Source organism: Rhamphochromis longiceps, linkage group LG22 (assembly GCF_057381845.1).
Source record: "Rhamphochromis longiceps isolate RC_006_pf linkage group LG22, R_longiceps_female_GT1.1, whole genome shotgun sequence".
NCBI classification, from domain to species: Eukaryota; Metazoa; Chordata; class Actinopteri; order Cichliformes; family Cichlidae; genus Rhamphochromis; species Rhamphochromis longiceps.
Window position 1 is genome coordinate 17,767,184 of NC_140577.1, and position 24,490 is coordinate 17,791,673.

At 40.6% G+C, this 24,490-nt stretch overlaps 1 protein-coding gene across 8 annotated transcripts in view; it reads left to right on the top strand.

The window, feature by feature from the left end:
- Positions 1-22,565, top strand: part of spire1a (spire-type actin nucleation factor 1a) — a 33,365-nt gene extending 10,800 nt beyond the window's left edge. Inside the window, exons 3-20 of one of the 8 annotated variants that reach the window (XM_085396063.1) lie at positions 6,711-6,977; positions 8,673-8,798; positions 11,471-11,545; positions 11,716-11,880; positions 12,014-12,100; positions 13,258-13,387; positions 14,191-14,232; positions 15,573-15,620; positions 15,935-16,089; positions 16,517-16,598; positions 16,689-16,828; positions 17,863-17,886; positions 18,876-18,905; positions 19,552-19,689; positions 19,802-19,872; positions 20,329-20,356; positions 20,467-20,618; positions 20,708-22,565. In XM_085396063.1, the coding sequence (XP_085252189.1) occupies positions 6,711-6,977; positions 8,673-8,798; positions 11,471-11,545; positions 11,716-11,880; positions 12,014-12,100; positions 13,258-13,387; positions 14,191-14,232; positions 15,573-15,620; positions 15,935-16,089; positions 16,517-16,598; positions 16,689-16,828; positions 17,863-17,886; positions 18,876-18,905; positions 19,552-19,689; positions 19,802-19,872; positions 20,329-20,356; positions 20,467-20,618; positions 20,708-20,969 (2,022 nt within the window). In that variant the 3' untranslated portion in view covers positions 20,970-22,565. The remainder of the gene's footprint in view (positions 1-6,710; positions 6,978-8,672; positions 8,799-11,470; positions 11,546-11,715; positions 11,881-12,013; positions 12,101-13,257; positions 13,388-14,190; positions 14,233-15,572; positions 15,621-15,934; positions 16,090-16,516; positions 16,599-16,688; positions 16,829-17,862; positions 17,887-18,875; positions 18,906-19,551; positions 19,690-19,801; positions 19,873-20,328; positions 20,357-20,466; positions 20,619-20,707) is intronic. The other 7 variants (XM_085396069.1, XM_085396064.1, XM_085396065.1 and 4 more) reach the window with 7 other exon arrangements.
- Positions 22,566-24,490: the final 1,925 nt, after the last annotated feature.

The window sequence follows — 24,490 nt, forward strand, 5'->3', positions numbered from 1 at the left end:
AACTTTGGTTATGTAACTGTCTGTGTTGCGGTGGCTTCACTCTACTGCTGCAGCAAATGCTGAAGGCGGCTTATCTGATGTCTTTGTGAAATCTACAGGCCGCAGTGATACCCAGGGCTGTGCGATTGTGTTACCTCTGCTCCAGGAATCTGTTCGGGTAGTTGGTGTAGTCTGCAAAAGGGAAACTGTCTCCATTTCCGGTTCCACTACAGCTTGGAGAGTAGCTGGACAGTGTTTGTAGACACGTCCATCACTTTCATGCAAATTCCAACTGCATTACTGACTATAGTAGTGACCTAAGCAATCACAAGGAGGGATTTTTCTTTTCTCCAAATCAGTAATGCACGTTCTTCCCTCACGACAGGTGGCTGACAGATGGTCATGAACTGACCTTCATAGGACTGCGTGACTGGTCATTAAAAATCATGCAACTGCTTTCAACTGGTCAGGAAATCCTAATTTCTCTCCTCAAGCCCAGTGGCTGCCAGATGGGACTTTATTTGCCCGATCTTACATTGTCATCGTGATTGTCATTTGTCCGAGATGGTGGACAAGTTAACATCATGTGGTTACGTGTCTGCAAAAACCTCAATAAGCAAATTTCATTTCATTAATGGCCACATCAAGGGCCAGATATGCAGTTTATTGATATGCTTTAATTTAATTTTCTTATAAAAAGAAATGTTGGAGGTCACATAGAGGCTTCGTACAGGCAGTTCTGTCCACAGAAAGCTGTTCTCGCACATGCTTCTACAAGTATCACCTAACACGTTTCATAGATCCGAACTTATGGCTGTGTCAAAAAGATCATGTAGTTCACGTGCATCAGAGCCTGGTGCTGAAATTAGCCATGATAAAATCTACATTTTCAGTTTAAAGATGAACCAAAAACCTCAAATTGGCCTCTGTGACTTGGACATTTCCTCTTGTGTGATGTGGAAATGATGACGACAATATTAGACTTGAGCTTTTGCTATAGTTGAAATGTTTTTAAGCTCAGCAAGCTCAGCACCCTCTTAATCACTAGTGAAACTTTGAGTTTACTCACCTGTACCTTGAACCATACCTTGAGGATTATTTGACTAGTACTATGTTTAATGATCAGACTAGTTGTAAATTCTGCATAAATTGGGTAGAGGTCTCAGCAGCACAGGAGCCTGACTTCTTTCTGCTTTGCTCGTGTGAGGATGTGCTGCTCTTCAGCACAAACGACTCATTCTTTGCACATCTGCGTAAGCGCTGACTCACCGATGGTTTTTCCCTCCATCTTGGTTGCTCCTTGTACTGCTTTTCAGCTTATACAACTACAAGAACTACAACTATACAAGAGAATGTAAACAGTTGAGTTTTTTGCGATCTATTTAAAATAGTGAAAATTTGAATTGGCTACACATAAAACATACTGTAGTAGGAAGAGTTCTGTTTCGCTCAAAAACCCACATTGAACTGCACTTTGCAGAATAGGTTTCTGTGCTTTAATGTTGGTAAAACACTGTTTTTCCTCACGCTGTAGACTGCTGGAGCACATTTAAAACTCCTTCTTTAACATCCTAAACCTAGTCTGCTTAGCTGGTTCAATGAAAATATGGCAAAGCTGGTTACATAGTCATGGTGTTTCCTGGCTTAAAATAGTCCTTTGGAGGCTCATTATATGCATAAACTCTATTGGTCCACATAAAGTTAAACAAAAAGTCTGTATTTGCTTGCCTAACAATAGGCTGTGTATTTTCCAGGCTAATTTTGGTGAATTTGAGTAAGTAAAAATGACAAAACCTCACCAAAAATGCTTATATTTATATTTGCTCTGTGGTTTATTTAACCATCAGACAACCAAGGTTAGTTGTATGACAGATTAATGACTTTTCCAAGCAAATACATGCACGCACACACTCCTCCCTAGCTGTTGAGACAAAAAAATGTGCTTACTTATGAGTTCTTTATTTTATTGTCAGACAACTACTGTCTGAGTGTGCACCTAGTACAGACCTGTTTTAACTAATTAACTGTGGAAATACTCCCAAATTTGCTGATCTGCTTCTTTGGAAGGGAAAAGGAAAGCTGCATCTAAATCTAACTTTTTTTTTTTTTTTTTTTTTTTTTTTTTAAATAGTTTCATACACTAAAAATATATGTTCCAATTATTGTGAATTGTGATCTGCCTTTTTGGTTCAAGAGTGAACATGAAATCTGTGAGGTGGACAAAGGTTATTCATGAATGAGGAATTCTTTTTGTATTTTGTCACAGATTCTTAAGATAATGCCTCTGGCACAGGGAAGTAGATTCTCTATGTAAAATCCCTCATTGTTAAAAACTTTCCCCATGCAGTGATGTAATGCAGCTGGTTATTATCTTTCTTTGTGGAGGTTGAGGGAAAGTGCACTCTATTTTGAGTGGATTGGTGATTCACAATCTTGAGGATGCTTGTAAACTTTCTGAGAAAGCCTGTCACGGAGCTCAAGCTGAATTCATTCTGTGTTACGATTTTCTTTTTCTTTGGCACCCAGATGACTCATCCTGCTGCATTTCCTACTAGGCATTTTTAAACACTGGTCATATCCCGTGTTACCTGCTGTGGCTGCCTGGGGAATTTACTTGGAGCCTTATTCACCTAATAGTTTGCTACCACACTTATCCCGTAGCTTAAACCCCAGCAGTGGTTTTCCTGGCTGCCTTTCACAGCTGTTTACCCACATGCTTCCTCTTCCTCCACCTCACTGCCTCAATCCTCTGAATCACAAGTCTTCAGATGTGACTGTTTTCAGTTACTCACCACAATCTATATTTTCCTTATTTCCTCTCCTGTTTTCTTTTCAATAAGTCTGGCTTTTGATACTTAAGATGCCTCTTCCCCATTCCTTCTGACTTGAACTCAAAGGAACTTTCTCCATATGTCGCTGAACAGAATTATTTAGCTGCTGTGTTGGTTGACCTGTGGCCCGTTCCCACTAAACACTGATTCTTCCATCCTTCAGCTCCCTTTGAGTTAAGGTTACCAGTTGGGGTCTGGTAACCTTAACTCCAGTCGGAGTCTGTGAGCCGTCATAGGGTGAGAGGCGAGATAAATCCTGTTCACCTAACCCTATGGACCATATGTGGCAAAATTCATCCAAATTATCGGGAATATTGTACTTGGTGCTTAATTATTGTATTAAACAGTGATCCTTACTGTGCTAGTTGCTGTTGAACCACTGGACAATCACTGAAACTAATTTTGTGTTTGATTAGAAAATTTGATTCAAACAGTAACTGTTGGCTAAACGTACTCTTGACCCACCACTACAGAAAATGTCCTTAACTGGACATGTAGTATAGTGAGACTGCTTAGCCTGGACATGAAAACACGAAGTTTCTTATGTATACGTGGTGCAGTATAAAGCTGATGATCCTTTTTGCCTGTGAATGAGATCCCCATGTGCAGACGGTCACTCCTGAATTTCCTAGTTTCCCTGCCCACTACAGTGCATGTTGTACTACAGATGGATTAAAAGGTTGCATAATAAGACACTAAGGAATAGGATATTTGTTTTAGCCTGGGAACAGGATTATCAACTGCACACAGAGATGATTGAGGAATGATAACGATGTAACACTATGAAAGCAATCTTTTCCCAGTGAGAATAGGTGGGTTGATTTTTGGAAATTGAGAGAATCTATTCCTGCTTTTTTTTTTTTTTTTTTTTTTTTTTTTCTTTCTGGGGGGCATTTTTTAAATCTTTTGATGTTTAATAGGCAAACAAATTGTATTATTGGTTATAATCCAATATGCATATCTGTGCACAGACTTTGAAGAGCAGGTGCTCACGTCAGAAAAAGCCATTATAAAATAATAAGAAAATATTGAGTTGCACACAGTAGCAGACGCTTTCCTTGCTTGCGTACTTACCGATTTATTTATATCTATGAAAATATTTTCATAAAGAGTCGGTGATCTTATTCAATTTCATAATGTTCCAAAATATCATACACTTAAGTAATGAAAATGATGAAAAATCGATAAAATTTACAGTGATGTGTTGTGACTCCACAAAGATATGTTGAGGACTAATGCTCATGACATTATGATCACATGGTTCTTTCTGTTGTCACACATGGGGTCCAACAGAGCTCAGGTGATTTTAAAGCAGAATAGCTTGCTTTTTATAAGTGGGCTGTTACTGCTTATGTTCGTCCGGCTGTAATCGTATCTCAACTTCATAATGCTGACAAACGTGGACGAAGCTAGTGCAAACACGGTCGTTACCTGGCTGTCGCTAATAAAAGCAGGTCAGAGCCATGCTGCTGCTCCTCTGGGTGCTGCAACGGCACGCATAGCTGGCTGTGAAGATAAGATGGCTGGGCCGGGCATTGTTGGGCAGAGGTTAGTTTTTGTTTAATAAAATTGGAACTTAATTATATACAGTTTCTAAAATCCCAATGCGTTGAATTAACTGAAACTGATGCCCATTCAGAACTCTCTTTCACCATGATCATGGGTTCAGAATTTTTTTGTCTGACCCTGTGATTCCTCAGATATGTTACCAGACCCGTTTTGGCTTTTGGACTATACAAACAAAACAAACAACACAAAAAACAACAACATTTAAGCTACAATGTGCTGCACCTTGATGTACCAGGACATCAAATACATTGTCACAACTGTGAAAATGGATCGTACAGTATCCAAGTAAAATCCCACACTCTAGAACTGCGTGGTTTGTGTCAGTTATTTTAGTAGTCAGTCTGATTAAATGAGTTTCTTTTCGCCTTGTTGACCTTAACATACCTAAACGTGTGCACTCCACACCCTTCTCTTCCATGTAGTACACTCCCAGACTCCAAAGACGAGTGCAGTGCTGTTTTTGGCACCAAACCAGCGCATATCCAGCCATGCCCATCAGAACTAGCTTCACTCACAGCAACGGTCTGGTTTGTTTGGGACGCCTCCCTCTTTCAACAATACACATCTGGAAATAGAATATGCAGTGCAGTAATGACAGAGCATTTATTTAATGGCTCTGGTGACAAGTGGCAAACAAAATAAACACAGAAGTTATGGCAAAATTTACTGAAGTCAATTTTTGTGTTTGCTGCTGAAACTTCAGGTGAAGTGCTCTGTATCCTTAGCCTTTGAGTATCAAAGGATGTCCACGTGCGGAATAGTATTTTAATTTTTGTGGGTACTTTGCTAAATGTCTTCACTCCCACCGCGCTCTGAAATCATTTGGCCCGGTCATAACGATATCTGACGTTTCCAAGGTTGTTTCAGGTTGACTGGCCAATACTTCCGACACTTGTTGACCTCAGACCGAGGGTTAGATCAGTGAACTAAGTGCGCTGATGTAAAACTAGCAGTTTTGTGTGATCTGATAGTTGTTTGAAACATCAGGAAAGAAAAAAAAAAATGAAGGTCATGTCCTACTAATTAATGAGAGAAGGCAGTGATGAAATGAAATCATCTCCTGGATTATGGTAATTATTAAGTTTCTATCGGATACACTGGCCTTTTTACTCATTCACTTTGAAGACGTGAACTGTCCTCCGTTCAGGTGAACTGAGGTTTGTTGTAGATACGGTTGTTTATCTGAGTAAGGCAAGGGTACTATGAAATGAGGCTTGTTCCATGAGGATGTGCTGGTGTGCTTTTAATTATAGCGGAGCAGGAGGAGACAAAAAGCTGAATGTCGTCTGTCAGCTGGAAAGAACATAATGTTGGCATAGTTAACTTGGAGTAAACAGATTTCAGCAGATGGGAAAGAAATGTTTTTACCCCTCGAGCTAAGAAGAGCCACCGATTTGAACCAATACAGTGAAGACTTACAGCAGAGTATTACTGCATTTGCTTTCTGCAAATACGATACTGAGGACATATGACATTGAATACAGTATAAAGGAAGTTTGTGGAGTGACCGACGTGATTACTCATTAAACGTGGTCTGATTTCATCAAGCTGAAGTTGTCTGGCCATAGTTCGCTTCTGCAGTATTGGTCAGAATTTAACCAAACTTGCAATGATCACCCAAATTGTGATCATAGTCACAGTCAAGGTCATTGTTGTTGGTCTCAGTGGATTTTAATTATTAGTGTGCACAATCCCGCTAACTAGTGACAAGAAAACGTATCCTTTTCTTTCTGTAGTTCACACATTACATGTGAATTGTGATGATTGTGAGACGCATGAGCTGCTATTCACTCACGGCGGCGTAACATCCGATTGAGCCATGTAAGAATAAAGGAGGTGTTTATCCAGAGAATTCGCACAGTGAGCAGAAGTCATGGTTGTTGCCTCCTTGATGCTCTGCAGAACATTTTCTATTGTCAGGAAACATGTCCGACTGAGACTCGCGTGACATTATGAAGCATTCATGTGTGGAAATCCTTTTCATCATAACTATTCAAAACACAATTCGACTTATCGAATGCATAAACGTTGTACTGTTCATGCCTTTAACACAATGAGTAATCACTCACATTGCGTGCTAGAAAAAGTAAGCAAACCTATGTGCTAAAGACTGATATTCTTTTTGGTGTTCCAGTTTAGGAGATGATGAAAGTTGTCAGTGTGTGCACCTTTAGAAGTGATCCTCACAATAATTAAAGTCAACACTTGCAAGTACAACTGTTTGTTTCAGAATTTATCTGTTGTTCAAGCCCCTGAGTGCCTAAAGCTACAAAATGTAAAATCAACTTGGTGGCCTGTACAAAATAATAACCTACAACCTCTTCTTTTTAGGTTATTGACTCACTGGGTGTCATGATCTACAAAGCTCTAGACTATGGCCTCAAAGAAAACGAAGAGCGCGAGCTCAGCCCGCCGCTGGAGCGCCTCATCGACATGATGACCAACACGGAGGAAACGGAGAGTGACCCCTGTCCCGACGAGGGCTACGAGGCCACAGAAGAAGAGGATGAATGCGAAGAAGAGGAGGAAGGGGACCTCGTGTCTGATGGCTCCAGCAGTACAATCAGTAGCATCCGGAGCTATCGAGACATCATCATGGTAGGGTTTAATTTTATTAAGATACACATATAATCGGTTTGCAATGAGAGCTTAGTTTGTCTGCCAGATTCCTTGAGTACATAAATCTGTTCTCAACACATGCTGCTTCTATTAACTCTAATAATTAACTACAGTGTTCCTGCTGTAGAGCTTCATCAGTCTGATCACTTGGTCCATAATGGATTGAAATGGCAGAGCAAATTGAAATAAAGCAAAGCTATCGCAGGCATATGAAATGTGTGGCTTTCTGTTTTGTGTGGAATAAACTGCCGTATAGTTTGTGTGCTTGCCACATTTTTACAGCTGGCTTATTAAGAAAGCAGTGCAGCCGCATGTAATCACCCCAGCACAAACGTTTTCCCCTGATAGAAGCTGTCACACTGTAAATTCCCCAAGTAGCTTCTGAATAAGACAGGTAATTATAGCCCTGTAAACACACTGGTATTAAGGGAATGGGGTTAGAAGGTTTCACAGCCTGTGTTATAAAGCCTTATAAAACTGATGTGGAACACAAATTTCAGGTCTGTTTGCTGCCTGTGTGCATCTTCCCTAAGCTCTTACTCCTCCAGCAATCACTCTGTTCAGTGTAAAGTCATTATGGCATGGCTGCGGACAGATCTGGCACATCTACATCCAGTCTTATTCTCTTCTGACAAACAGAGGTATGTCACTTTGAAGTTCCAGCGAAACGTGAAGCTGGTACAGTATGACAGGACCTGCTAGCTGGCATCCTACTTAGACAGGAATATTTAAATGTTAAAGTGCCGAATGGGTTTGCTCATTGCTCTTGTACAATGGAGTGAACGGAGGCTACATGAGCTGGTATTGTTCTACTGAAAGTGAGTTAGGGGTTTGGATCCAGCCACATTTATGCCAATTATGGCTCATCAAATGAAGCCCTGAGTTTAACATCAAATTTAACTCCATATTCTTATGTTTGCACACTTGATTTCCAGAAGTCGTGCTGTTATTTTGCAGTTTCACTTGGTTTTTCCATATAAACACTTTTTTTGCATGTTTCCACAGAGAATTGTTATCAGTAGAAACAATGGAAATGACAGCTGCTGTGATATTTTAAGAACGTTTTAACTCTCACTTCTCAGGTGTCATATCACCTGTTATTTTCCCATCGTGACAAGAAGGCGTCTGTTTGCAGAGTCAGACATTTTTTCAGCTTGCCAAGCCCTTTACCTGAAAATGAAAATATGCCATCCATCTGGTTCGGTATTGTTTTTTTTGGAGTTTATTTGACAGCGCATGCATAACTCCTTCAGGTAACTCTTATTGTCACAACAATTGGACTCGGATACCACGCAGGTCGGAGCTTTAAATGGTGCGCAACCAGTGATTGTCAAGCAGTGTTGTTCCAGCTGGACAAGCAGGTTTAGTGTTATTTTTGTCAAGTTCCCCAACATCACACGAGCCTTTAGCCACGCATGAGGCATGACTGAGAATTAAAATGCCCACTTTGGTCCAGATTGGAGTTAAATTAGTCTCAATAGGGTTACAAAAGTGTACAAAGTGTATGATCCACAAGCATAAAGACGATTTACAAATGTACATAAAGGTTTGTGTGTAATTTGGAGTACTGACAAATGTGTGCTTCAATCCACACACAGATATAAAGCAGCTTTATTGATTGTTTATTCCATAAGCACCAGTATATGTAATACATTGCATTCTTTGCCTCTACAGCTATGTTCTTCCCACCTACCCAGTCCATCAGATGCCCCCAACCATTACCAGGCTGTGTGCCGGGCTCTGTACGCCGAGAGCAGAGAACTGCGCACTTTCTTGGAGAAGATCAGGAGTGCCAAGGAGGTATGAACTTTTGATGTGTGACATTATGACGTTATTGCTAATTGAAGTGCAGATGAGTGCGACAGTCTTCTGCACTTACCTATTTTAAATGTTATCGCTACATTTCCAAAGTTGGGTGAACTTTTCTGTAAGTCACTCAAGAACTAAGAGGGCACGTCACAAATTTCTCATATTATAAACATGAGTGCTAAGAAAAACTGATGGACAGAACAGACTGTGAGAAAGGACCAAACTCTTTTCTAACGGTTTTACCACTCTGGTTTGGTACATATGTTTGCTTAAACTGCTGGAATAGGGATCTATTCGGCCAACGGACTTATTGCTGGGGAAAGAAAATCCCAGAGTGGTGCCCAGAAGCAGAAACAACAGTCCACGAAGTGATTATAGTACAGATTGACTGAGACGGTGGGTGTCCCTGGATGACCCTCTTGTTAGGCCAGCCATGAGCTCGAGTGCTTGGCATAACTTAATTCTGAATGGGCATGTTCTGGCATCCTCTCTCAAGTAGCTGTGCTCAACCTAACAGGAACGGTTGTGTAAGCGGGATGTTTTTACTGGAGTAGCTGAGAGTTATTAGGGTGGAATACCCACTTGTGCTGTTTTTCCTTTTTTTTTAAAAAATTTTATTTATTTTATTTAGAGCAATATAAATTATTTTTTACAGTCATGAGGGGAAAAACGATTCTCAGTTGAATAACTAAATATGCCCTTACTGCTTCCATATTAAGAGGTTAAGTAGCAGGAGGCAGGTGCTGCTAATCAAATGCTTTTGATTAACTGATCATCAGCAAGTCTTAGCAGCCCTATATATTAAAAAAAAAGAAAAGGGGGGGGAAAAAAGAGGTTTTGCCAGTTTCTGGTATGAGTGTTAATACAATGGCATGATCTTCCCAGGAGTGGATGTCTCAACAAATTCACTCCAAGTTCAGAGTGCATTGCTCAGAAAAAATGCAAAAGACCCAAGAGCTATGTCTCAGTTTACAGGCCTCAGGTGGTATGTTCAACCTTAAACCTTAGTGCAGTGCAATTAGAAAAAGACTGAACAAGTATGGCCTGTTTGGAAGGGTTGTCACAGAAAGCCTCTGCGCTCTAAAAAGATCATGTCTGCACAGCTTTTCTCCAAATGTAGACAAACTTACCCACTTTGTCTCATCTGTCTGAAAGTATGTTGTTCAAAAAGTCTTGTGTTTTGTTTAGATGCAGCTTTATAAATATAAAACAGCATATGAGCGCAAACGACTAATACCAACGATAAAGCACTGAAGTGGAAGGGTGACAGTTTGGGCTTGTTTTGCAGCCACCTGGGCACTTTGCAGAGATTGAGTTGACCATGAACTCCTCTGTGTACCAAAGTATTCTGGAGTCAAATGTGAGGCCATCTGCCTGGCAGCTAAAGCTTTGCTGAAACTGGACAGTGATCCCAAGAAAATCAGCAAATCTAAAAAAATAAAATAAAATGGCTGAAAAAGAGTCAAGATGCTGCAGTGGCACAGACCAGATTGAAAGGCCGTGGTGGGATCTTAAGAGAGAAATAAGTTTAAGGAGACCATGTAGCAAAGCCAGAAATGGTAGGTTTGCTGTACAATATGTACTGTAAACACTAGCTTCTGTAGCAGGCATGATTCATGCAAACAGTCTTATGTAAGACGGTGTGGTTATAGAATCAAGTTTAACTTTATTACAGCAATTTAAAGAGCTCACAGGATTGCATCAGACCACTGCTGTATAGGGGACTGGCTGTAGCCTTAAAGGCCTCTGGATGATTGCTAATAAGCAACCATACACTGTACCTCACACATCACACATGCTTCCAAATTAGGAAATGATCAGTTTTTCTTAGTTTCTCTCACCGTTTCGGACTTTTCTCTAACAAGATTGTGAACAGCATTCTTCTCTTGGGAGCCAGCCAGACTAGAAACCAATGTAAATGTATTGAAAACGGCATCACTGACTCTGTTATCATCGTTCAAAACAGGAATGACCCCAGGGAAGTGAAGGTGGGAGATGCATATGCAACTTTCATATCACTTTCACTGAAAGACAGAGGTCGGAACAGTGGGAGTCGGAAGTTAAAATATTACATAACAATTTTTATTTTTTTATTTATTTTTTTATTTTTTCCCCCTTAGGGACTTCTTTCTTTGATCTAAAACCCTGGTGTTATGGTAATTTGTCATTTTAAAATTGAGATTAACCAGCACAGAAAAAAGATTGAAAGTATTGGACATGTCAGGAATGAGGTTGATCTTGAGCAGTATCACAACTGAAGTAGGTCACCCAGAACAGTTCTGCATAACAGATTCAGCAGTCGCATATTAATGGCAGTCATTAGTTGTTCATTGACCCTTTTTTTTTTTTTTTTTTTTTTTTTTTTTTTTTGGGTCATTGTTTTTTTTTTTTTTTTTTTTTTGTTTTGTTTTGTTTTGTTTTTTGTTTTCCCCTCTGGCATAAATTCGATTTCAAGATGAGAAGGATCCACCTGGTCATGTGAATCCACATTTGTTTAATTAAACAGGCTGCCATGACATTATGGGCAATATGCCTAGGACCTTAACCTAATATTTGTCTGGGAGAGAGTTGGGCACAAGTTCACTACCATCACTTTGCTCATTTTCTGTCTCATTTTTTCCTTGCTAACATTCCATGTTATCCCATTTTGCTATCTTGCCTAGAACCTTCGGAAGATGGAAGGGGAGACTCAGGAAGAACCTGTTAAAGACCTCAATGAGCTGCAAAATGCAGACTGGGTAAGAAGATCTACTTGGTACATCAATTATCACTTTAAGGCAGGAATGTCAAACTCATTGTACATCATGAGCCACATGCAGTCTACTTTGATCTTGAGTGGGCCAGACCAGTGAAAGGCATTGCAAATGCATAAGTGCATCACTAACCGTGCCGCTTGTATTCCAATCAGGCACGGTTCTGGGTACAGGTGATGAGAGATCTAAGACACGGTGTAAAGTTGAAGAAGGTCCAGGAGCGCCAGTACAACCCACTACCCATAGAGTACCAGCTCACACCCTACGAGATGTTGATGGACGACATCCGTTCAAAACGTTACAAGCTGCGGAAAGTCATGGTGAGGGTGTTTGGAGTTTTTTTGTTTTCGTCCTCTGTGTAGTTCAAAGACAAGCGATGGTTTTGTTCTGTAGCGTGACCTTCCATTTTTTTTTTTATCACGTCTTCATGTTACTTTTAATGTCTTCTCCCAGGTGAATGGGGACATTCCTCCACGGTTAAAGAAGAGCGCACATGAGGTCATTCTGGAGTTCATCAGGTCACGACCTCCTCTCAACCCTGTGAGTCGTGCAGAACACGGTGTCAGTAATTAGTATGGAGGCTCAAAATCAATAAAAATACATGAATTTATTAATTTGCAATTACACACAATAATATTGTATTTGATAAATATATATATACACACTTTTAAATGTATTACCTCAAACAAATTTTGGCATTAATCTAAAAATATGTCCTGTTTATTTGTTGCTTGATTAGCTCTCGGTCACACAAAACTTGAAACCAGTCAGTAACCAGGCAACCACTGGTCAACAGGAAAGCAGTTGGTGAGTGGTTGTTCACGGTCGCTAGGGAAAATTGGTTGCAAAGCCATAAAGCTCATTTTTCTGCAGTTTTCCCATTTTAGTGGTCCTGGTTGCCAGGGCGCCCACTGCCTGTCTCTTAAGTTGGATTTGATCTTAGTTCTCTAGTGAACCCTTAATGGGCTTTAGCCATTAGCCAGTCAACCAATAGTACAATAGTACCAATTGTAGTATGCTCAAAACACACTTTAAATTATAGCTCGTTTAAGCTGCATCCGTGATAAAGTAATTTTTTTTTTTTTTAATGGATATATAGCTTTGTTTAGGGAAAAAAAACTTTTGTGAGCAAAATAAACAAGTAAATAAATAAAATGACAGATATAGAAGCAAAATAAAGCAGACATATAATATTGCATTTATAAAAAAAAAAAAAAAAAGCAAACAAATCTTCTGTTATACACTAGATTTGACATTTTAATGACATCAGTTTAATTATTGAATCCTAAATTTACTTTAAAAAAAAAAAGCTTGGTCCTTTGTAGCATGTGTCATGTATGTAATTGGTATAGTATTTAAGTATACCTCATGTACTCCACTTTCAGTACAGTAAAATTGAACTTGGACAGTGACGTGACAATTGTCGTCTATATTCAGCACAGCTGTGAAAACACTGAAGTCCGTGACATCAATATTTAGTTGTCACTTATGATACCAGTACCCTGCCATACACGATGCTGCAGATGCCAGATGGCTGAGTGTGAATGTTGACACATGCAAGTCTATCATTACTTTTAGCTAAATGATTAATTTTGACTGAGAAAATAGCTGAACGACGTCATCACGCACTCTTTCAGAGCAGAGGTGTGAGAGGAAAATCTTGGTAATCAAATACGCACTCCTGATTGTCACGACAGGTCTCTGCTCGCAAACTCAAACCACACCCTCCGCGTCCCCGGAGCCTTCACGAGCGACTGCTGGAGGACATAAAAGCAGAAAGGAAGCTGAGGCCGGTTTCACCCGACATGATCCGCAGAAACCGCCTGGGTGAGATGACGATTACACAAACCCACGCTCAGAAATGATTCTACTTATGGCCTGACATATAAGCACGAACTTGCACTGCTCTGACTCACATGCAAATGTATTGATCTTTAGAAGAAATCTCTCTGGGGGAGCGTTGTTCTTAACTTTCTGCATGACAGCTTTCAGTGAACCTAACCCATCCACTCAGGACATAAAACATTATCCATGAATTAATCATTCTTAACTGCAGCCATCACGAGTACTCGAACAGCCTGCTTCCTGCATCGATCTCCTCGCTTTATTAAAGGTGTCAGTGTTTAAACAAGGATCATGCTGACTGCAGCTGTGAGCCTTCATGTCTTTAGTATAGCTGTTACTGCAGTTGCCCAAAGATGCCCAGGTCTCTGCGTGTGACCTTAAGTGACATTACTCATTATGTAATGCAGTGCCTTTTGAAGTGAGCAGTACATAGGTCGTAATCCTCTTTTAGTATATAATGGTTATACATGGACTGAACATGGTTTCAATTAAAGCTAAAAAAGCAGCAGTCTTTACCATCCAGTGTTCTGTGCAGTTCATAGACCAATCCCTTTGTAAGTGACTTCAGTAAACTAATGTTCAGTTGTTGCATAATCGTACATATGGGGCAATTCTGTTAAACTGTTTATGAAAATCTGAGATTATGGAGCCGTTGTGAACGCATGGACGTGTTAAACTGGGATGATTCTGACATCATCGTCCATTATAACATAACATTTTCTTTGTTTTCTATTTTGCTTCCTTTCTTTCCTTTTTTTCCTCCCAAATATGGGCATATCTGTCAGTCATGCGACCCCTTAGCATGTCTCACAGCTTTGACTCATCAGGTAAAGTTCATGTCACCTGTTATGTTCTATCCTATTGTTGTGCCCGTGTTTTATTCTAGGCTATTTTTTAGGATTTAGATTCTTGCTTCTCCCTGATTTAAACACACCCCACATACTTCACGCTTGTGTTGTACAAGTGCATTTATGACACACTACTGTCACTTACTGGCTGTTTATTATAAAGACACTTTCTGAAGGTGAGAGGAAAGATGGGTCAGCACAGTGCACCTTAATCTTAGGATGCGTGAAACTGTGTTGGTAATGTTCTGTTGCTGGGGTGATTTTTGGGGCAGCCTGTGGACACAATAAACGTACAAACTCCAGAGAGGGAGGGGATATATTTTAGGGGAGATGCTAGTCACAGAGGCTGTCTGTGGTATAGCTGTTATGAGATGGCAATTGGGCCAGAGCCAGTAAAGTGAGATTACAAATCATCACTCTCTCTACAGCTTGCCTCCCGTGCTGGTCATCCTAATCCTCCCTCTCAATGTGAAAAGTGAAAGAATTATGTAACGCTGCTGTCAGCAGCCTAACCCCTTAGATAAATGGTTGGGAATGGGAGATGACTGTTCGAATGTAGCGTTACAGTTCACGAGGTGACCACAATCCAAATTATGTACGAGAATAACTTTTAGCACTGTGGCTGCACTCATTGTCTTTCCCTGCTTCCTCCCCCGCACTTCCCTTCGTACGCCTCTCCCTCTGTGCTTTCTAGTTTACGCACAATGTGTTTAAGCTTTAATATAGACCACTATCGCACAGCGTCCTGTTAATTCACACCCGGGGTCTGTACTATGAAGCGGGCTACAATTGTGATTGCGCAAAGCGCTGTCAGTCGCAGGTTTTCACATCTCCAAGTCAACCCAGGTTTTCTGATTCCAGCTAGAGGTGGTTTAATTTACATAGAGCTGCATACTTCTCGCAAGGATGGATGGATAGATAGACACATACATGTGGATATATATAAATTGTGAATCTCAACCTCCTTATTCTTTATGGCCCACACTCTGAGACCCACTGGATTAATGTGTCCCTGAGATTTACTCTTGGGTAAGGCTGTCTTAAGTTTATTTTTCCAACTGCAACCCAGGTGGTGTTAAAGGCTCAAGTAAAGAATACATATTTATTAAAACTACAGGGCAGCCTTCCAGATCTTCTCGGACCCCCCCCCCCCCCCCCCGAGTTACCTCGCTAAGCCCGCAAATGCTGCTTCATTGTACAGGCCCTCTGCTCTGACAGATGCTTGTCGCTGTCGAGTCCTCCCCGTGGTTCTAGTCTGGTGTTTGTTAACGTCTGTGTGAGCTTCGACTGAAGGTTATATTCCCTTAATTCATCTGCAGGTGCAGGGAAAAGCATCAGCACTCCTCAGGACTTGTTCCGCAGCTCAGGTAAAGCACACACGGACCGGCGTGTCGTGGCAACTTTGGAGTCTGTGTGACAAAGCAGGAGTGTCGTGAAAATGAGTGAGGGGAAATTGATGAGAAAATCTGAACCGTTGGCATGTGGCTGAGGTTTATCTTCCTCAATTCTGCCTCTGTGGTGTCCTGTCATAACACTGTAAAGAAGTCTTTAATACCAGCTACTGAAGGAGTTGACTCGTGATGTGTGGTTCATGTGTACATGTGACATCTGTAACAGTGTCTCTGTTTATTATGTTGGACGCTGTATCTTCCCGCTTTAATTGACTGTGTTTGACCCACAGACACTCCTGATGCTCGGAGGAAGTTGACCTGCAGCACCCATTCACTGTCCAGCAGCACAGCAGGACCAAATCAGGGCGGCGGGCAGGCGCTTAGCCAGAGAAAGAGGGTGCTCAAAGCGCCCACGCTGGCGGAACTGGACGGCTCAGATTCCGATGTAAGATGTCTGACTCGTATGATTGATTGCAAATGATCATGCGTGTCATGTGACTTCATCAGAATCTTGGTTATTATGCCAAAAGAGCAACAAAATTATACACAGTCCTATTTGGTGCAAAGAAAGAAAACAAACCATCTTAACTTTTTCATGCACAAAATTAAAAAGGAGAATTTCTAATAAGCAGTATAAAACAAATATTTTAAAAAAATAGATATGTATGTGATGGCTTCTTGAGCTCAGAGCATCATTATGTCTAAAAGAATCTTATTCCACAACATTGCTATAATATGGTTAAAGTGACGTTCTGATTTAGTAGCTAAGCTCTCACAATTATTAATGACACGTTAATAATAGGCACACAAACTTGATTGTGGTAGTTATGAATTTTCGATGAATTGCTAATATGTCGTTTTCTGGATGACAGGAGGAAACCACACGGAGCAGCTCCAGCATGTCCACGTCTTTGATAGAAGACACGTCTCCTGACTCCGTCGCAGCCACGAAGGGTATTAACTTTTGAACATAGTGTATTACACAAATTAAATGTTCCCTCTCTGGCAGACTTTTTCATGCATATTTGTGTCCCATGTCTCCAGCTCCAAAGTTCCTGCCTGTCTCCGCCACTCCACAGCCAGACAAGCGACAATCTTCACAGAGGCGGCACTCTATCGAGAAGGAGTCCCCTACCAGCGTCAGGCCTTTCTTACCACCATCCAGACAGAGCTCAAAGTCTTTGGTACGTTACCTTGTGGAGGCTATTTCTATTGGACTCTGTTTATGACAGATCTTTATCATCTAAATGATTTTTAAAAAAAAAAGTAAATATAAAAGCAGATACTCGGAAGCATTTCTGAATGCAGTTCATGACCCACCAGTTACATCGATTAACAGCACCAGACGTACAATACGTCTGTTGAATTTACTCCTGTTCTGTGACCGGCCATTGGTTTGCAGTGAGGTCACTGGTTTTCTCTGACTCTGAGCGTGGTCCTATGATTCTAGTGAAGTTGATGGATCTAATTGAAAGCACAGGACAGCGCTGTACGAAAAGGATTTAGGTCAAGTTGGTTTATTCTCACTATTTATGTATTTCTTTTCCTTTTCCTTCCCCCCCCCCCCCAACACTGCCAAACCCAGATCTTCTAATTAAGCCAGACTCAACTTTTAAAAGTCTGCAGTGATGCATGTCAAGAATTAGAAGGCTTTCACAGAGAGAACTTCATATTTTAAATCTTTGATCCCTAATCCTTTCCAGAATCTTTCATAATTAGTGACAAATGTTGCTGATTCTGTTGTTTCCATTAAAATCTGTCCAGTTGACAGTAGAAACAACAAACAGTGACGAGATTAATCTAAGACATCTTTGATGAGTCACTTTTAAAAGTTGGAATAAAAAGTTACTGTTCATTAATACTAGGATGTTAACTCTTTCTCCCTCAGATTCCTGCTACGGGTAACCCTCGTTTCTCTTTCTGAGTTAAGCAGTTTGTCTTATTTCAGACCTGTTTCCAGAACAAAATGATTGAGTGTGCATCAGAAGTTGGTGGGAGGGATTTCTGCCTGTGCAGCTTTTCCCTGGTTTAAAACACCCTCTCAAACTTCATTCATATAAGAAGCTGAAGCTCTTTAGTTAATGTAGAACAGTCAGGTCTTTGTTGCATCCCCTCCCTTTCTCGTACTCCTGTTATATCTCATTTACATGTTTACTCTGATTAGCCATCTTCTTCCAAAGACTCACTTTAAATTATTTCTTATTTTCAAATGCTACAGCTAATGACGGATCCCAGTGGCAAGGTAACTAGGTCAATTTCCTGTTTATCGATTTATTTATTTATTTATTTGCAATGTCCACTAATCCTAACAATTAGTACTAAGGAATGCACGCAAGGGAGAAAGTGATTTAAAGGAATGCCATGCCAAGTATTATGGCAGGAATGCCATAATACTAAGTGCAATAATCCTTTCTGTCATCGTTGTATTTTTACTCAGTTGTATATAGTATTTGTATTCTATTTTTATCTTATTGTATATTTATTTTATTCTACTGTATATAGTATTTTATTTTATTTTATTCTATTCTGTACAGTTGTGTACTGTATTTATTCTTATTGTATTCTAATTTTTGCCTCATAACTTTTGCACTGTCCACTTCCTGCTGTGACAAAACAAATTTCCCACGTGTGGGACTAATAAAGGTTATCTTATCTTATCAAGGTTGGAAGATGCAGCCTAAAGCCTATCACTGTATCCGGCTTCTTCAAAGCTGTTTTTTATTGCTAGATGTACTCTGTGTGGTTTAGTTGAGGGAGCTGGCCGTATAGTGTGCGCAAGAGGCAGCACACAAGCTTTGTACTAGGATTTGGCAGAGACCGAGGTCTATGTGAGGACACCTGATTGGGTGAAGTTCAGGTGGGGAGCGGATGTGTGAAAGGATTTTAATGGACTGAAAGGAAAGCTGCAATGTCAGTGAACAGCCTTCCTTTTGAGGGGTACATTGAGATCAAAAATGAAATGTCAAGCCAGATATATTTGTTAAAAATTAAGTAATCCTATGTGCTCATGCATGTTTGAATGTGATGATGTAATCCAGAAGTTTTTTTTGTATATCTTTTTATTAGATTTTATGCTTGGTTACAACGTTGGCTGTAAGCTGATGACAGACCACCTAATGGGTTCATGCAGTTCTTGTATTAAATTTTACTGAGCGTACTGTGTGATTAGCTCGTTGGAATATAAGGTCTTGCTTCTGTTTAAATATCCTGTTCCCTCTGTCTGCTGGTCAGGTGGATGCCGGCAGTGGTGCTCAGGGCTCGGTATGTCGCCACTACTGCAAAATATCAAATTGTATCACCTCCAAGCACTGTGTGGGGGAACCATCCTGAATGGCGTCTAATTCAATCGGCTTGTTTTTTTTAGATGAATGGGACCTTGTGTTGTAACTGCTTGAGTGAATGCAACATCTGTGGCGTACTGAAAATAACTCAGGGAAGATTATATATGAGGCCAGATCTTATACAAGCACTCAATCCCAGTAAATGATGATGATCAGTAGATGTGCTCCCTGAGACATTTTCCCCCCTGTGGACTTCTTTTGTAAAACTCCAGATGAGAGCTCAGCTGGCACCATGATGGGGGATTCTCTTACAGATTGTTTCCTTGGAAACATCTGGTGAATAACAGGAGCTCAAAACGTGTTTTTGACAGAGAATAAAGCAAATCTGGATTAAAGTAAAGAAATCCTAGAGTTGTGGTTCCAGCATGGGAGGTGTTGTGTTGCATCACATGGAGGTTCTGCATTTATTTTCACAGCGGCGGTGTGAAACTGCCATTCTCACATCTCGTTGCATGTTTAGGTGATGTGGTGTGCAGTGGGGCATTTTTGTTTGGGTTTGTCAAACACATCACTGTCTGTGTGTTTGTGAGCATGGTTTGATGATGTGATGCATGTTTCCCCCGCAGGAGGAGTTCTGTTATCCGGCGGAGTGTTTGGCTCTGACGGTGGAAGAGGTGATGCACATCAGGCAGGTCCTCGTCAAGGCCGAGCTGGAGAAGTTTCAGCAATACAAAGAAGTCTACAACGCTCTCAAGAAAGGAAAGGTACAAAACCACCTGTAAACTTATGGTTTTCTCTTAAACTGATAATTTGTCACATTGATTTTGAAACGCTAGTGCACCTTCCTCACCTCAATTTTTGTCCTCCCCTGTCCAGCTTTGCTTTTCTTGCAGGATTAAAAGGTTCTCCATCTTCACCTGGTCCTACACCTGCCAGTTCTGCAAAAGGTAATTTGAATCGCTGTTAAAAGGACAGCTCGACTTAAAGAGGGAGACTCCAACATTTAAACAAAGTCTGTATTTGACACTGATTCCCAAATTTATAGTTTTCCTGTTTACGTACCAAACATACCCAATTGGCCTCATATCAAACAGCCACATGCCCAGCACATCCTGGCTGGTATTTCATTAGTCGATAAATCTACTGGATGCATATGAGTAGTTCTACATTTTTCATTGTTTTTCTTCAAACGCGTACGTTATTTAAAGTGCTTTCTGCACTGCAGAAGTCTGAGTCGAGACTAAAGAAACCAAACTATCTACTGTAGGAGCTCGTCTCTCTGGCTCTGCTGCATTAGTTTCTGTTTTAAGCTTTAAGTGACAGTTTGACAGGAGTGCAGTACAAAATCAGTGAAGTGGTTTTCACGAATTTCCAGCTTATCAGTTTTTTTTAATTTTTTTCAGACCTGTGTGTTCCCAGTGCTCGAAAAAGGTACGAGACTGTCAACTGCTACTTGAAACATCAGTTTAGTATTTGACACTCATTCTTTAAGACCTACATGAGCCTTTTTAGTTCAGTTGTTTTGTATCTCTTTGCCTCAGATGCGGCTGCCGTCTAAGCCCTATTCCACACTGCCTATCTACTCTCTGGGTCCCAGTGCTGTGGTTAAAGAAGACACAGGCACATCTGCCCCAGCTGAGCCAGACAAGCAGCCGTTTGGGTCTGCGCACACCCGGCACAGTCTGCGCAGAAGGTGACTTAATAATCGGCAGCATCATCGTGTTGTGGCTGCGACTGCTTTCCTGTGTGTGCACAGATATTCACTCAGTTGTCTCTGTTTAGGTTGTCCAAGCACAGCATCAGCAAAGACGGGCGGTCGCAGGATGAGCTAGAGCTGCCCAAGGAGCTCACTGAGGACTGGGTCACCATGGAGGTCTGTGTGGACTGCAAGAAGTTCATCACAGAGATCATCACCTCCAGCAGGCGCAGCCTGTGCGTGGCCACCAAGCGGGCCCGCCTCAATCGCAGAACCCAGTCGTTCTACATGTCGTCGTCCAGCTCTGTCAACTTCAGGCCTTCAGAGCGAACCATCAATGAGTTGTAGAACATCGGACTGGTCGGTGCACTTTAAGTTAAGCTTTGTCATTCAATTAAAAAAAACAAACAAATAAAACAACAACAAAAAAACCAACAAAAAACTCCAAAACAAACAAAAAAAACCCCTCCCACAGTGATGTGTGTACATAAAGTGGAGTTTCGCAAAGAAGTAAGAAGTGACCATGTGGCCGGTCCATTCCAAGCTAAAGCTAGTAAAGTTTCTGATACTTCATCCTCCTCTCAGATTGGCTGAGAGGAGGGATGCAATGTGGGTCACAGAGAGCAGCCGAGCTTCTGCATGTGGGTGATGTTATCGAGCTGCTGATGTCACCATCATGAACCGGGGTAAGGATGAGTGGGAGCGAATGACACAGAAAGCCAAAAGGTGCAGTGGTATCGTGTAAATAGTTCAAAGGCCCAATCATAGTAGGTTTTCCAGTTCCTGTTTACGTCTAGCACTCAGGAAGAACAAACGATTGTCTTTTGACAGAAATGCACTGTAGATCTTCCCGTCAGGTCTGCTGGGGTAGATGTCTGCCAGTCCCCCTGCCCCTCTGATTCTTCCAGCAACACTTATGCCAAAAGTTAAGTTACATCTCTTCTTTTTTTTTTTTTTCTTTTTTTTTTTTTAAAAGCCAGTTTAAATGTATATTTGCTATGATCTCATGTGGCTGATACAGCACGTTGAGGGGTTAAAAATAGCCTGGTTATTTTTCTGGGTGGGTTTTAGTATTTAATTAAATGTATAATCAATTCTGTGCCTGGTGCCAAAATGTAATTTCTTTCTCTGAATGCCTTTTGTAGTTACGGACCTACTGTGCATAAGGTTTGGTTTCTCACCATTCAGGCTGGCAATAGAAGCACGGACGTGTTGGGTTCGTGAGTGTGTACATGTTGTATATCTTAACTGTTCCAAAATTTGATTTAATATAAATCTGTAACAAAGTATAATTTTACCACGTTTTAGGATTTCTGCCTCAAGAGTTTCTTTATTGGAAAAAGTTGTTTATTATTATTATTATTACTATTATTATTAATGTTATTATGTTTCTGTCAATATAATAAAGTTTTATTTCTGTTCTTGTATAGTTTATAAACTTCTCAGTGTTATACCCTTCTAAATCACAAATAGCACTTTTACTGGATCAATTTATTGTTTATTTTTGTTCATTTGTCTTAAATGATTATGATTTATAATGTTTTGTTTCACCTCTTGGGGGTTCATAGTGCCATTTTCCCCACAGTTCATGAATGAAAATGTGTTTGAGCGACTTCTGGCTGCTTCACAGGAAGGACTAATTACTGAATCCACTAGAAACACACCACTGAATTGAATGTAGGCACTTTAAGTATAGGACTGTCATCCTTTACCAATATTTTAGCCTTTTCAAATCACACAGTCTCACACGTGTTCAAAGTGTGTGTTTTGGGGGTAAAAAAAGTTGTTACAAAATGAACACAAATCTTAACCAGGCTGTTCGACGATGATGCCATGTTCCAATGAAATAGTCCATCTGATAAGTTTTATTTTAGAGATCTGTAAAGGAACGTGTGCATGCTGTACTGTGTGGTTTTTTTTTTTGTTCTTTTTTTTTTTGTTGTTTTTTTTGTTTATCAAGGAAATTCTAATAAAATCATCATGATTCTTAAGTCTGACTCTGTTGCCCTGTTACAGAATTCAGCCTTATATGCCTGCAGGCTTACAGAGCACTGTGCAAACCTGTGTTGGGCAGCAGAGGGCGATAGAGACAAAATAAAAATGAAACTGGTTTCCTCTCCATCAGCCTGCAGACACCAGGACATCAGGTGGTAAAGGATCTGTATTGCAGACAGATCCACAAGTTTTTCTGTACCATTTGTATCATCATCCATTTTCAGAAGCTTAAAATTAATTGAACAATTGACCGATAACAAATGTTGAACTCACTTTGAATATTTAACTGAAAAATGAAGTCTAATGAGATGCTGGGACGCATCAAAGTGATGGCAAAATTTCTGAATTGGCCAAATAAAAAAGGAATGCATTCAATATTAAAAGACCATGTAAGAACACTGAAGTAGATGATGACAGAATTATTTTCATGGTTAAGAAACGCAAATAACCTCTGACCGAGTCAAGAACACTCTTGAGGAGCAAACCACTGATTACACTCAAGAACAGGAAGTCCAGATTTGCTAGAAAACATCCTGCACAGTCCAAGAAACATTCTTTGTTCCGGTGACACCAAGATGAAGCTGGATAATGGGAAGAGAAAAGTATGGAGAAGGAGAGAAACCGCTCATGCATACTACACCTGGTCGAGGTAATTTTATGGCATGGGCTACCGCTGCGACCGCCACTGTGTATACATAATATGACTGCTGATTGAAGCAGCTGGACGAATTATGAAGTGTACAGATTTAGACAAATGCCGCAAAACTAACTGGACAAAGCTTCACAAATTAATAGCAACCCAAAGTAAATGGCAAACCACAACATGTTCTTCAATGGCCAAATCACTCACCGGAGCTCCTCTCAGGAAAGCAGCTTTTTAGTGACTGAATGCTAAAGTAAAGAGGCAGAGGATGTCAAGGCAAGAAATGCAGCACATCTGGTGGAGTTTACGGATACTAAATATTTAAAACAATCCTTATAATTAAAATTATGTTAGTTTAATCTATTAATTCTGAGACTCTGAAAATGTTAATACAATACATTTGTTAAACCCAATAAACTAAAGCTGAAAGTCTGCACTTCAGTGACTTCAATGATGGATTTTATGAAGCATGTCAGTCATATATATAAATGTATATAATTCTTCTTGCTGCAGTCACTGTGTGTGTTTATGGAGACACACAGAATAGGCAATGATATGCTACCCCTTAATGGGTTAGTAACAGATACTGAAAATAACCTGCCCAGGCCACAGCCTCCCTTAAGGGTGACCCTCACACACTGGTATCTATGGAAAGGTATTGAGCAAACACAGAGTCTGTAAACAATCTGAGAAGGCTGTGTGAGCAGCAGCTCAGTGGAAGGTTTCACTGGGCTTTCTTACATTCTGCTCTGTTTGACTGAGCCGAGCACGTGACTGCCGGTGACATAATCAGAAAAGTCACTGCGTTGGTGGATTCAGCATTTTGAGTTTAGACATTAAGCTCATTTTGCAAGCACGAGTTGTTGAATGCATTCACACAGGGTTACAGAGAGGCATTTAGAGGGACCAGGCTAACAAGGAGCCATTTAACTCAGAGACAGTGATGAAATTTCCATTTGGTTAGTGCTTGTAGGCAAGTTTCAGCATTTCCACTAACACTAATGGACAAGCATTAAAGCGTAAGAGTGAAATCTGATCCCAAATCTCTTCCCCTAAGGTCAGCTTTGCTGGAGGGCTAGTTTTAAGTAGGCCATATACCTTGCAAACAGTGAGCCTCTCAGGGGGGCAGTGGTAACCGGATATGAAGCCTTCATACCAGACGCTCTGCATGAGGAGAATGTGCCCTGAAGGGTCAAGAGGTTGACACTCACATAAAGAAATGCATTCACTA